The 14,164-nt window shown below is 38.6% G+C and overlaps 1 protein-coding gene across 3 annotated transcripts in view; it reads left to right on the top strand.

Annotated features, from left to right (window-relative positions):
* Positions 1-420: 420 nt before the first annotated feature.
* Positions 421-14,164, top strand: part of LOC103710690 (telomerase reverse transcriptase-like) — a 63,336-nt gene continuing 49,592 nt past the window's right edge. For 2 of the 3 annotated variants that reach the window (XM_039119973.1, XM_039119971.1), the window contains exons 1-6: positions 421-798; positions 8,382-8,459; positions 8,930-8,995; positions 9,085-9,273; positions 12,148-13,096; positions 13,190-13,269. In XM_039119973.1, the coding sequence (XP_038975901.1) occupies positions 505-798; positions 8,382-8,459; positions 8,930-8,995; positions 9,085-9,273; positions 12,148-13,096; positions 13,190-13,269 (1,656 nt within the window). In that variant the 5' untranslated portion in view covers positions 421-504. The remainder of the gene's footprint in view (positions 799-8,381; positions 8,460-8,929; positions 8,996-9,084; positions 9,274-12,147; positions 13,097-13,189; positions 13,270-14,164) is intronic. The other variant, XM_039119972.1, reaches the window with a different exon arrangement.

Here is a 14,164-nt window from a genome sequence, read left to right as displayed (position 1 = left end):
ATTTTGTCATACAAAAGTACTTTCTCAGTTTGTTTACCAAATACAAAACAAAGTACCACAGCACTTTACGAATGTAGTTACCAAACAGCAAACAGCTTTTTATAACAGTTCTACTTCCAACAGCTCTACTGCCAACAGCTCCCCCAAACAGGGCCTTAATAAGTGCCGGCGGAGCTCATTATTTTCCGACGCTTCCAAAAAGCGCCGGTATTCTTTATCTCTGAAAAAAATTACCAATATTTCTATTTAGTGTCGGCAATAATAATTTTTTCGGTAATGTATAGATTGTCTCTATCTTTTAGTTTATGCATATATATTTATAATTTTTTAAAGTTGCGAGATTGATGAGCTTTATTAGTAGAACAAATTGTTCTACTATTTAATTTTTGGTTTTGATTTTAAGATGGGTATCAGAGAAAACGCTGTAAAATAAGAGGCGATGCGCTATACTCTCGTACGATTTTTGTTCCACCCATCCATCCTCTTGAGCGTTCTTCCGAGAAAATGGCGAGAAAGAGGCGCCGAGTCCCGGAGGCCCTCCGGCGGGCGTACGGCGACCGTGCCCGGTCGCTGGAGGAGACCATCCTCTCCCTGCTTCCGCATCCGCCGCCACTGTCCCCGTCCCAATGCCGGTGCCGCGGACAGCGCTGCCTCGGCTGCGGCGGCTCTGGATACCTTCTCCGGCGAGACGACCCGCCGGACTACCGGAACCTCCTCTCCCGCGCCGTCTGCGTCGTGCCCAGCGGCGTGCCGCCGCCGCCTGTCGTGTACTCCGACCCCCGCTTGCCACAGCGCCAGGTGAGCTAGTGATTTCCATACCATAAACCCTGGCGTGATCTGGGCCGTTGATCTGCCCCATCCACTTGATCGGACGGCCCGGATGGATCTTGAATTGTTAAAAACAGATTGAAGTTGTAATTCTTGGTGGAGTTTGGGTACAGTTTTTCTGCTGCCTTGATATCAGAAAAAGAAAGATAGCTTATGTCTTGGTATTTATTTTCTGAATTTATCCGATGATGTTGGAAAAAAAACATATTTCAACTCATTATGTACTATATATATTTGCCGACTGAGATAAAAAATGTTGAGATGTACAGGCTCATTTATTTAAATAGATAAAAATTACTGCACTTAGTCTTTCGATTCCCTGATTAAGAAAGTTGAAGTCAAGTTTGGTTTTCTTGTTTTGCCTTCTTTGATTTCAGTGGGGTGCTCATTGAACTTCCACTGGCTTATAATTTTGCCATTTTAGGTGTCTTATAATATTGCCTGATTATGTACAGGCTTCTTCTTTGTTTTCCTAATTTACAATACTGCCATTTTAGGCGCCTTAAGTTCAATTTGTCCTAATGCAACTGATTGTTGCACAACATGCTTTTCTTAGGCAATAATATTATGTGCTAGACTAGAGGAGACTGTTGTACCTTTGCTTTAAAATGTATTGCATATGCGTTGTAACGATTCATGTTTAGAAAGTTTTCTGCTGACATATAATCTTCACTCAATATTTGTATGATTCCTAACTTGAGGAATAAATACATTTATGATGTTATATGCACAAAGATATGTGAATCTTTTTACATATACACAATAAATATGCATGCCTACACACATACATACACATGTACATATGTATGCATGTACACATGCATGTACATGTATAAAGGTCTGCATGTGCATATATGCATATCTTTAAATGGTCTTATACTTGTAACTTTGATCTCCTGTTCTACAAAGAGGGCATGGAGTCCTTCGGGCATGAAAATTGGCTTTATACCGTAAGAGGACTGCATATCACTATAGTTATTGCTAAACAGCACCAAAATAATTAGTTTGTATGAATAATTATTGAAATCATGGTTTTGCCAATTCCATCCTTTGGAAAAGTTGCCCTTCGGTGATCTAGAATGATCCTTCACTCAACCATCAACATCCACCTCTCCACTTCCATGATCCACACACTGCCAGCACTGCCTTTCATAAGACTCAAACAATTGGTTCCAAGACTTCCAACCAAGCAAGATGGTCTTGGTTTCAATGATTTTGCTAATTATGCTTTAAAATTAGAAGACATCTTGAAAATAAAAAAAAGTAATATGTTGGTTCTGGTAAAATATCAGAAATGTAAAAGGATAAGAATGAAAAATACATCGTACATCAACTTTGAGCACCATCGTACATCGCACGGGTCTGCTGGCACAGATCTCCTATAGATACGACGACCCAATACAGAACCATGTCTTCCCCATTAGTGTGCCTCCAGGGAAGAAAGAAGAGCACGTTCACGCTTGCAGATACCTCAAAAGAAACTTAGAAAAATTATGAGGAGAAGAAAAATTTTCTTTATTTCTTTTCTCCCCAATGATCCTTAGAGCCCTTTTTATCTAGACTCTTGGAATAGGGACAAGAGAAAATTTTGATTGTTCTTTGAAATGATCCCTAGAGCCCTTTATATAGGCTCAGGCACGTCAAAAGAAGAAGATTCCCCTCCCGCGGATTGATGACGTGTCTTCTTGTGCTCCTTTGATTCTTCGGCTTATTGCATCTTGGCCGTCCACGTTTTCTTCCTTCTTCGAGAGGCCTTTCTATGCTTGCTCTTGCGCTGGATGCATGACACTTGTCATGGTTTGCTTTCTTTGGAAATTTTTCCATGTTTGCTCCCTTGCTTGTGCACGGATGCTTGCCACTTGGCCGTTGACTAATTTAGTTTTTAAAATTTTAAATTATTTGATTTAATTCAACAATCTCCCACATAAATTAAATATTTAAAAAATTTAAAGTCAAAATAAAATTAAAAAAAATCAAAATAAAATGCTGAGTATCTTATATTATGTAATAGATGTAGGTACCTTTCGGTTTGAACCTTCACTTAGTGACAATTGATTACCTCTGTGGAGCTAAGGTGGACTATGCCTTGAACCTTGATCCATGTCTCAGATTTCATCAACAGCACACATAATATAGTGTGAACATGCTCGAAGCGGGTTTGCGCTTTACGGCCATGCGCATGTATCTCTTCATGTGTGTTATTAGGGAACAACCCACTTTCCACAGTCGCGGCCTCACGACTACACGCATATAGATGAATCCTAAAAAGGGTACGAGCAAGTAGGTACCCTGCCTCATGGGTCTCGGATCCATTAAGAGTAAAAACTCAACCTAACCCTTGCTTTTTATGAGCACTATTGCCATAGGGATGGAAAAAATAAATAGTGCTCCTCATTAGTCACCTATCTAGCTTGTTTCTACCCATTGAACCTTTTCAGGTTGGGTTACCACCGTGGTGACTTTACTTATGGGCTTAGCCCCATCCCCCTCGATAACTCTAGAACCACTGTTCTAGACAATCCTTTGGTAAGCTGATCAGCTAGATTTCTTTCGGATCTTACAAAATTTAGTGCAATCAAGTTTTTCTTTAATTTGTATCTCAATGATTTATGGCGCACTTTCAAGTGCCTATTCATTTTCATATTTGCATTTTCTTGATTGCATTTATCTATAGCAGATCTGATCAACCTACATACCCCTTTTTTTTCTTTCTTGATATGGGACAATGAAACCTTCGGGTTGGTTCATGTAGATCTCTTCATCTAGGTCCCCATTCAAGAAAGCGATTTTAACATCCATTTGATGTATAACCAGCTTATGAATGGAAGCCAAGGCAACAAGAATCCTAATGGTAGTGATTCTAGCTACAGGGGCATAAACATCAAAGAAGTCAATCCCAGATTTTTGAGTAAAACCTTCGGCTACTAACATAGCCTTATATTTGTCTACAGTTCCATCTGGCCTAAGTTTCTTCTTAAAGATCCATTTACAGCCAATGGGTTTACTTCCTAGGGGTAGGTCTACCAATTTTCAAGTGTGGTTTTGTATTATGGATTGCATTTCATTATCTATTGCTTCTTTCCAGAAGGGGGCATCTAGAGATTTCAAGGCATCCTCTAAAGAAGTAGGAGAGTTTTCTATTAGGAATGTGTAGTAGTCTTCTCCAAAGTTCTTTTCAACTCTAGTTCTTTTACTTCTTCTAGATTCAGTTTCTTCTTCTTCTTCTCTAAATCTGGTTCTGCTAGAACTAGTCCCTAAATTATTATTGGTATTTATTTGATCATTTATCCTTGTTTTAAAGGGAAATATACTTTCAAAGTAGATTGCATCTCTTGCTTCCATTATGGTGTTGTTATTAATTTTATTTATTTGAGAGTTAAACACTAAAAATCTATTAGCATTACTCTCAATTGCATATCCTATAAATATTGCATCTACTGTTTTGGGTCCAATTTTCTTTCTTTTATTTTCTGAAATTTTTACTTTAGCTAAGCACCCCCACACTTTTAAGTATTTTAAGTTAGGTTTTCTATGTTTCCAAATTTCATATGGAGTTTTATCATTATGTTTGAATGAAATTCTATTCAAGATATAAGATGCAGTTACTAGTGCTTCCCCTAAAGATTTTCTGGTGTACCTGAACTAATTAACATAGAGTTAACCATATCCATTAAGGTTCTATTCTTTCTCTCAGCTACTCCATTAGATTGGGGTGAATAAGGAGCTGTCACTTCATGCATTATCCCATGTTCTTCACCGAACTGGGTCAGCTCAAATGAGGTATATTCACCTCCTCCATCAGACATTAAGATTTTAATCTTTTTATCTAGTTGGTTTTCAGCTTCTGCTTTATAGACTTTAAATTTATTTAAGATCTCGTTTTTAGCTTTGATAAGATAAAGGTGACAGTATCTAGAAAGATCATATATGAAAGTTATAAAATATTTGTTTCTACCCCTTGAGGTTCTTCTTGAGTCACATATATCACTATGTATTAGTTTAAGAAGATTAGAATCTCTACTTACAGAGTAGAAGGATCTTTTAGGTAATTTGGCCTCTACACATATCTCACATTTCTCATTATTCTTAAGTTCTGATTTTGGGATTAAATTCAAATGCATTAAAAAACAAATACAATGATCAAAGATATTTTCTCACAAAAGGCCTATGACTCTCTTATATAGACCTAAGACTTATGTGCCATACATAGCTTGTTGGCGGGATAATTGAAACTACTTCTTAATCAACCGCCTGGGGGAAAATTCAAATTCAAATTCAAACTTATTCCATGCGGGGCACATGCTGAAAATCAAATGGGGAAGGTGAGCATGAAATAAGTTTCTAATCAGCCACATGAGGGAAAATTTAAATTCAAAATCAAACTTCTCTTATGCCAGGACCGCATTTGATTCTACTACCTCCTAAAGTTTTGACCATTAAACTTTTCAAGTTTAGCACTAAGGTTTTCAGATATGTAGGAAGCCATTGATTTGTAACTTAATTAACACAGTTTTGACACCTATGAAAATAAAAATATTTATGTCAAATTATTGCACTGATATCTAATTTGAACTTTAAATGTCTAGTTGAAAAATCCAAAGAATAACAGCCAGATCAACTCCAGATCAGTGGTGGAGCACTTGGCTCACTTAAGTACCAGCCTTTCTTAAGCACATATGCCTTTTTGACAAGTTTTTCTTAGACACTGTTATTCAATAGATAATTTCACTAGATATTGTTCAATTTTATCCTAAGTGCAATATTAAGCTAGCTCCTATGAATTAACCAATTTCCGAATTTTCGTTTGAATGGAATCTGGAAATTACTTCATGAGGAGTCCAAATGGAGGTATTAATAAATCTCTTGGAGGTTAGGCAATCTAATATTTTGCTTGAAAAATTAAGTACTAAAGTAAAGCTAGCATAAATGTGTAACAGCTAAAATATAATAATTTATAATTATGCAGCAAAATATATAATAAATATTGCAATCTAAAATCTAGTGCTAACAGTACATAAACTTTCCTGGATTGTTAGCCTAGATGCACAAATATAATTGATAAATTAAATATTTCTAATATTCAAAAACAATAAATAAGAAGAATAAACTAGCAAATAATTAACTTGACAATATAATAATAAAATGAAGAAAGAGAGAGAAGATGGCCTGTGGATCGAAGCACGCTGATGCATTGTCCCAGGAAAGTTTATGCCCCCCATGCACGGATCTGCTGGCACAGATCTCCTAGAGATACGACGACTCAATACAGAACCACGTCTTTCCCGTCAGTGCGCCTCCAGGGGAAGAAAGAAGAGCACGTTCACGCTTGCAGATACCTCAAAAGAAACTTAGAAAAATTATGAGAAGAAAAATTTTCTTTATTTCTTTTCTCCCCAATGATCCTTAGAGCCCTTTTTATCTAGACTCTTGGAATAGGGAGAAGAGAAAATTTTGATTGTTCTTTGAAATGATCTCTAGAGCCCTTTATATAGGCTCAGGCACGTCAAAAGAAGAAGATTTCCCTCCCGCGGATTGATGACGTGTCTTCTTGTGCTCCTTTGATTCTTCGGCTTATTGCATCTTAGCCGTCCACGTTTCCTTCCTTCTTCGAGAGGCCTTTCCATGCTTGCTCTTGCGCTGGATGCATGACACTTGTCATGGTTTGCTTTCTTTGGGAATTTTTCCATGTTTGCTCCCTTGCTTGTGCACGGATGCTTGCCACTTGGCCGTTGACTAATTTAGTTTTCAAATTTTTAAATTATTTGATTTAATTCAACACAACATCTTTAATCGTGATCCATGAATGACTTCATTACTTTTTATAGGTGCAGTAAGTGGCGACTTAATAGGCCATCATCACATATCATTTAATGTTAATGATGTCTTTGCTATAGTTACTTCTTTTCTTCCTTTATGGCATTTAGGTTTTGTAGCTATTCTTTTTTTGTGTTGACATGATCTCTTATTTTGTAATTTTTTAGCTATTTTTTCAAGTTTCTCCCAAAAAGAAGGAAGGAGATAGGAGAGAGGAAGCACACCTTATTTCGCCTCGTCTTTTTCTTCTGACAGCCTAAGTACGTGTTGTTTATGGAGTTTTTGAAAAGAAAAGCGGCGGAGCCTGTGTCAAATTCCATTGGAAGGGCAAGAGAAGGCCTTTCCAATGCCTTTAGTGCCTTTTAAAGGCATCAGGTGGACTGTGGCGTTATTGCCATAGTGCCACAGTAGCCGCAATCATGCCATAGTAGCCGCAATCATGCCACAATGGCGGCAATCAACTCGGTTCGAAATCATGTTGACTTGGTGCAAACCGACCGGATCGCACCGAGTCAGCATCGAACTGGCCGTTTTCGGTCCAAAAAGTATAGGTTCCGGCCGGTCTCTTTGCTGTTCCGCACCGGGTCGGCTCGGTACTGCCTGAACCGGGTGGTTCGGCCTTAGTTCGGCAGATCTTATAAGGGGTGGTATGGTTTGCTATGGTAAACCATGGTTTCACGCATCCCTCTATTATCCTAATGACGAAATCAAAGATATGTTAATGTACAGTTGCTAGTGAAGAGTTGTTGTAGTCTTAACAAAAGGACAAAAAACCTCAGCCTTCTCATCCCAATATAAAGTCTTAGTTTAGATGTTCCTTTAAAGGCCAATATCTTGAAAATTTGGAATCAAAGAACTCTTCTAAATTGTTCTTTCCAGTCTTCCCACTGTATTGTGTGCCTTGTGAGAGATTAATCTTCAGTCTCTTTGAGCTAGGGGTGGTAATGCTTAACACATTTAGCTTGTTTAACTTGATTCAACCCGTCGCAAGTCGGTTTAAGTTACTTGCTTAATAAAATGGTCAGGTTTGGGTTTGGATTTTTGACCTGTTTCATAAATAGACAGGTTTGGGCTGACATATTTTGACCTATCTGTATCAAACGTGACCTGTATCTAGTTCGAACCAACCCAATTCCCAACCCTACTTTGAGAACACCTACTATGTAAGGATAATTATGTATGTATTAGCAATATCCTAGTTTTTGTACATAATGATCCATAGAGGATTGACAATTAATTTTTGCATCGGATCTTTGTTGATGATATGAAGAATAGGATCATATTCTTTTTGTAGACTTGCATATATGCCTTTTGTTAACTTTTAATTGAAGCAAGGTGTTTCTTTCATCATTTTGAGATCTTCTATTTTCTTTTCGTATGTATTCTGAATCATTTAATAAATGATTAAGATGGATTTATTTAATTTTGTTTTGTTCATGTTTTAAGGCAGTTTAAGTTTTGTTTGTATGTTAGTTTCTATTTTCTACTGCTGTGAGCTTCACCATTCATTTGTTAATCTTTTATGCACTCACTGGGCCTAGCTGTGGTTGTTATGCTTTATATAAAAGATGAGTCTAACCGTACCATTCAGTATCTATATGTTTGCATGTACATGTACATGTATATAAATATTGTGATATGCATACATATACATATATGTGAATACACGCATTTGTTTAGCACATTTGACAACATCTACACATATTCCTTACATTCTTAAAGAATTACTTTATATTCAGATTGTTGCAAATACAATGGAGTTGATAATTGACAAGCCACAAGAGTTCACCAATGTGCTATGCAGTAATTATGATAAGGTATGTTGATGAATTGGTAGTTATGAAATGGAATGCGGTGTTCTTTTGCATTTGCACATATTGGAGATAAGAGTCTATGTTGTCTGCATATAGTCCAGCATGATGAACTGTGGTTGTTCATAAATACTTTTGATGGCATGTACACATAAAATGTCTATGACCAAAAATAAGGGTTGGCATAATGATTGACTGTTCTGCTGTGATCAATGTTGTAATAAGAAAGGGAATATGAGCATTTGGTGTATGTTGTGACACGAGCTCATGACAGGGACATCTGCTTTTTGTTTACAAGATTTTAGAAGTCATTCTCAGTTGATGTACTTTGAGAAAGTACCTAAGAGCATGATATATGTATGTCATTGTTGATATTCCATCCGCTTGCATAGTGGCTGTTGATTCTCTTAGCTGCTTTTATCTTTATTTTGTTTAAGTAACTTGATATGATTGTATTATTCATTTGTGCCTGCTAGCAAAGTTGTTTCAGCCCCACTGGTGAATTTCTCTATACTCGTGCTTGGGATCTTCTTTTGACTAGGGTAAGTTCTTTGATCTTTAGCTCCTTAATTTTTCTGTTTAATTGAGCTTGTTGTTTATTTGTTAAAAGAAAACATTGTGAAATCTGCAGATTGGCAATCCATTGATGGCTTTTCTTCTACAGTTTTCATCTATTTTCATACCGATTGCAAACAAAAATCACTATCAAGTCTCAGGAACCCCGTTGAATAGAATTCTTCAACGTCCAGAGTCCTTGTGTACTGCATCAATGTTAACAAAAAATCAGCAGTCGTTATGCTTGAAGAACAAGTCCAATCTGGTAATCATGACTTGTCATCTGAATTAAATTTTTTACATGACAAATTATACATTCTGGTCTAAATCATTCTCAGAAGTTACAGCTATATGCAAAAACTTTGGATGTCATTTACCTTTTTAGTACGTTTTCCTGATTGGATTTTTCTTGTATTCAAATTCTTCCTGACACATTGGATCACTTTCTAAATATTTGTTAGAAGTGTATTGAAAGCACATGAATGTGAATGTTGGGATACCCCTATGACTCACTCACTTGAATATGAAAAGTGAATGACATAACCTGGAATTGAGAACCAGGCAGAGCAAAGCGCGATACATGTCCCTACAGCTTACTCATGAAACCACATAAGGAGCAATACTGCATTGTTTCATACATGAAATGATTTCTAAGCACACAATGGATTAGTATTAGGGAGACAGTGATAATGCTAAACTCACATCCAAGATAGCGATGGATTATACAAACTCTTAGAGCTTGTTTATTGTACTTCTGTGACATCTCCCCCGCTCGAGGTACAAATTCCCTCGCTGCGGGTGGCCATGCAGTGCTCTATGACGATGGAGCAGTGGGAATTGGCTAAGTAAACAAGGTCATAAAATTAGAAGTGGGGGGATTGCATTTCAAAATCCTGTGATTTTGAAATTGATGGCCATTCCGAATCATGTAAACTTCTCCATCCTTTCTGCATCCTCCCCCCTGTCCTTTCATCCATGCTGGAAGATATCCCATGCCTATGATAGCAATACTACTAAACAGGTACCTAATGAAATTTGGGCAAATCTTATATTGTTGTAATTATGAAATAGGCTGCCATTCTTGCAAATCAAAGTTTGATTCGATTCTTATACCCAGGGTTGATGATCTTCTGAACATGGTTGATCCACATGGGTCCTTTTGATCATGAACTATGGGAACTTAAACCAATCAATTTTCAGATCATAAACACATTAATGATTTGAAGGCTCAGGTGCAGAAAGTCAAAAAATCTAAGTGACTTTAAGAAATATGCATCCCTTTAGTATCATAACAAATTAATCATTGGGAACCACACACACACACGAAAAAAAAAAAAAAAACAAAAACACTAAACTAAAGAATATGCATCACAACCCTATATTAAGTGATTCCTTGTATATCTGTGCAAGTCAAATGATTGTAGGGTAGAGACTAGAGAGAGAGATTGGATTTAGCTGCAAATGTCGTCACTATAGATCAGGCATAATGCTGTGCAGGTTCACAGAAGAATTCATGTTTTGCACAGAATTCCATGGCCATTTCAGAATCTCCATAGGATTTTATTTTTGGAGCTTAAGGTTATGTACTTTGTTACCCTAAACCTCTTTGAAGCTTCCTTCCCAGCTCATACACCTGAATGCACTTAATCTCAGGTAAGGTATAACAAGAAATCCAAATTGGTGCACTATGAAATGGAAAATCAGACTTGGTAAGTGTACCTACCATAATACAGACCAAGGTCTACTGTGCCGGTACCGGTCGGCCGGCAGCACGGTTTGGTACGTCCCCGTGCCGTTCCTTGTTGGGCCGGTACTGACACAACAGGTTGGGTGACGGAGCAGGAGAGGGAGAATGAGAGAGAGAGAGAGGAAAAGAGAGAGATGGGGAGGAAGGGAGAGGGAGGCAGAGCCACCGGAGGCCTTCGGAGGACACTGGAGGGCCGTAGAGGGCCAGACTAGGGGCTCCGCTCTCCGGACCCTTGTTTCGAAAGAGGGGGAGGAAGGGAGAGGGAGAGAGGGCCACCGGAAGTCTTCAAGGGCATTGGAGGGCTGCTAAGGGCTAGAGCAGTGGCTCCGCCCTCTGGACCCCTGTTTCGAAACAAGGGTCCAGAGGGCGGAGCCCCTGCTCCAACTCTTTGGTCCCCCTCTAGAGGCCTCTGGTGCCATTCGGCGCCCCTCCGGTAGAAACAGGGGTCTGGAGGGCGGAGCACCTGCTCCAGCCCTCTGGTGCCGCTCCGGTGCCCCTCTTGCGGCCCTCCCTCCCTCTCCCTCTCCCTCTCCCTCTCCCTTTCTCCTCCCCTCTCTCTATTTTTCTCTTTCCTTCTTTCTCTTCCCCTACTTGCCAGTTTACCGTCTTAAATGCTGGAACCGTCCTAGATCGTCGCCAGCATAGCTCGATATGCCCCGTACCAGACGGTTCGGGACAGTTCCACATTTCTTGATATAGACAAAACTGCTTGTTGTTGCACTGGTTAAAATCTGTCAATTATGTTAAGTGTAACTCCAAGTTAATGACATGTGGTGGCAAGACAGTTGTTTCCATGGGATTGTGAACAAAAGTACAATGTTATATTGAGCTTCTACAAACGAACTTTCATGGCACGAGGGTCTCATTTAGAATTAAACATTCTTGGTAGAAGACGATATTGGAAAAAAAATGATCAAATAGGGCATATGAATGTTTAATATTGGAATCGAGAATTATTTGAGGCTAGACCCCTACTATATCGCAACTCAATATGTGCAGTCTGTAGAAATGCATTTATCTAAAATGCTTTTTCATTTCCGTCCATGTCTCTGAGTTCTATAGGCACTATTGCAATTAATCATGTTGAGGTGTTTTTTCAGATTACGTGCTAACACAAATATTCCATTAGCTGTGCCTCTCTCACATCTTTTCCTTCTGGTTCAGAACATTTATCACAATGTTATGCTGCATGAAAATGATTTGAATGCTAGATGTAGATGTGACTAACAAAAGCAAAAATTTTCTAGATTTCTTATCATCATCTGTTCTATATTTGTTTCTGTTTTTAATCATATTACATCGCAGTATTCATTGCTTCTAAGACCGCTAAGATATTATTTAAGATATCAACCAGAACACTGTTCGCCTCATTATTTGTTTGAAATGCTTCAGCATTCGTTAGGACCTAAATTGAAGAGAAGGCGAGATGATTTGGACGAGGGACCAACTATGGATTTCTCATCTTCTGTTCTACAGCCAAATAACTCACCGGGTGTTGATTCCTTAGGTTCTGATTGTCATGGCATCGTAGTTGCCAAGCACAAAAGACATGCAAAGGGTAGTCAAAGAACAAGCAGGCAGACCGATTTACAATGTATTTTGGGGGACCAAACTGCTGGCATGATCACTGATACCAATATCTTCTCTACAAAAATTCAACATGGATCAAACACTAATCCACATTTTCACTCTGAGGATTTCATAAGACAGCATTATTGTAATGTAATTTGTCAAACATCTGCATTGGAACAGAAGAAATCTGCATGTAGCCTTAAAAATTGTACGAAATCTGGTAAAGCAATCAAAACTGAAAACCTTTTCTCTTCACATGCCAAAGTGATGCATCATAAACAAGAAGTGTCCTCATGCTCACAGAACAAATGCAGCGCTATTGATCCTAATATTGCAGATGCTTTCGAAAAGTCTTCCTTGCATGTCTTCAGTAGCACATCCAGAAAGCACAGAAGATTGTTTAGGTGGCAGCGCCACAGAAAATGCAAGGTTAGCTGTTCTGGAGAAAATCTTCTAATGGGAAATAATGAAGGGCCTTCCAGGATGAATCTCAAGCAAAACAGTAATGCAAATTTTAATCATCAGCCTGTAGAATCAGCAGGGCCATTCATCTATGACATAGCCAGTGAATTATGTGATGCGAAGGATCAGGAGCTTAATAGTTTTCCTGCATCCGTAGTAATGGGAGATGCTGAAGCAATTGATAATCTAAACTCTCATTCTGTGCGTTGTGAAGAGGTGTACCAAGGATATTCACCATCTGTGGAAAACAGCCATCATCTGCCTAGAGCTATGTCAGAGGATAAATGTGAAAAAGGATCTCATGCTGGTATGCCTAACTTGAAAGTTCAATCTATGTACTTGCAAGAGACTGCTGATGTGTTTTCGCACAATATCAAAATATTTACTAATTTGTAAACAGAATCACCTCCAGATGAGCTTCTTTCCAATTATATTGGGTCCTTCAGGAACCAGCATATACTTAATCACCATTCTGACAAGGTTAGCCTAATAAACTTGGTTGAATATTTCATAACAAGTGGCTGCCTTTGATGCTGTCTTAATTCATTGTTGTAGGATCCAAGTTCTGCTCCAGCACTTGCATCGTTCTTATACTTCCTCTTGACTTGGTTAGCGAGTTATGCATTTCACTGATGTTCTGTAGTGATCATCTGGATTGCATTCATTCTTATTACATTCGTCATTTGTTTATGATATACCTTCCAACACTGAAGTGATATACCTTCTATGGAGCCAGTCGAAATCGAAACTGAAACTGAGTTTTCAACCCTATCTTCTTATGGTGTTCCATGATAGGGTGAAAAACATGTGATACCATATCTTGGTTACAAGGCCTCACACTAGTTGATCTGCTTTATTCATGATTCAAAAGATTGGTTTTAATTGACTTAAGTAAGTTGGCAAAAGAGATATAGAGTACATCAATGAGCTCTTCTCTGCTATCTTATCTATCTTATCTCCTCTAGCTGCCCTCTTTGCTTGTTCTGTTTTTTCTCTCCCATTTGCTTGAAGGTGTCTAGGTTTGGCTGACTAATTAATTCAAGAAAGGAAACAAGTTTCTTTATCTGTCCTCAAAATCTGATCTCAAAGGCTATAGGAAATCCAGGTGTGAATCTATTTTCCGGACATAAAAATTATTATCAGGGTCTGCTGAACTGGTCGGAATTGACCGTTCAGTCTGTACCGTACCGGTACCGGCTAGCACCGGTATGGTACAGCCATTGAATTTGGTTCCGACTCCACAGGGGGTCATAACCGAACGGCTCCTTGCCCGTACTGGTGCGAACCGGTACAAGCCTGGTACCGGCACCGGAGAAGAAAAGGAAGAAGAGGAAGAAAGAGGAAGAAAGAAGAGGAAGAAGAGGAAGAAGAGAGA

This window comes from Phoenix dactylifera, unplaced genomic scaffold (assembly GCF_009389715.1).
Source record: "Phoenix dactylifera cultivar Barhee BC4 unplaced genomic scaffold, palm_55x_up_171113_PBpolish2nd_filt_p 000671F, whole genome shotgun sequence".
NCBI classification, from domain to species: Eukaryota; Viridiplantae; Streptophyta; class Magnoliopsida; order Arecales; family Arecaceae; genus Phoenix; species Phoenix dactylifera.
This window is presented reverse-complemented; position numbering and strand designations above follow the sequence as displayed.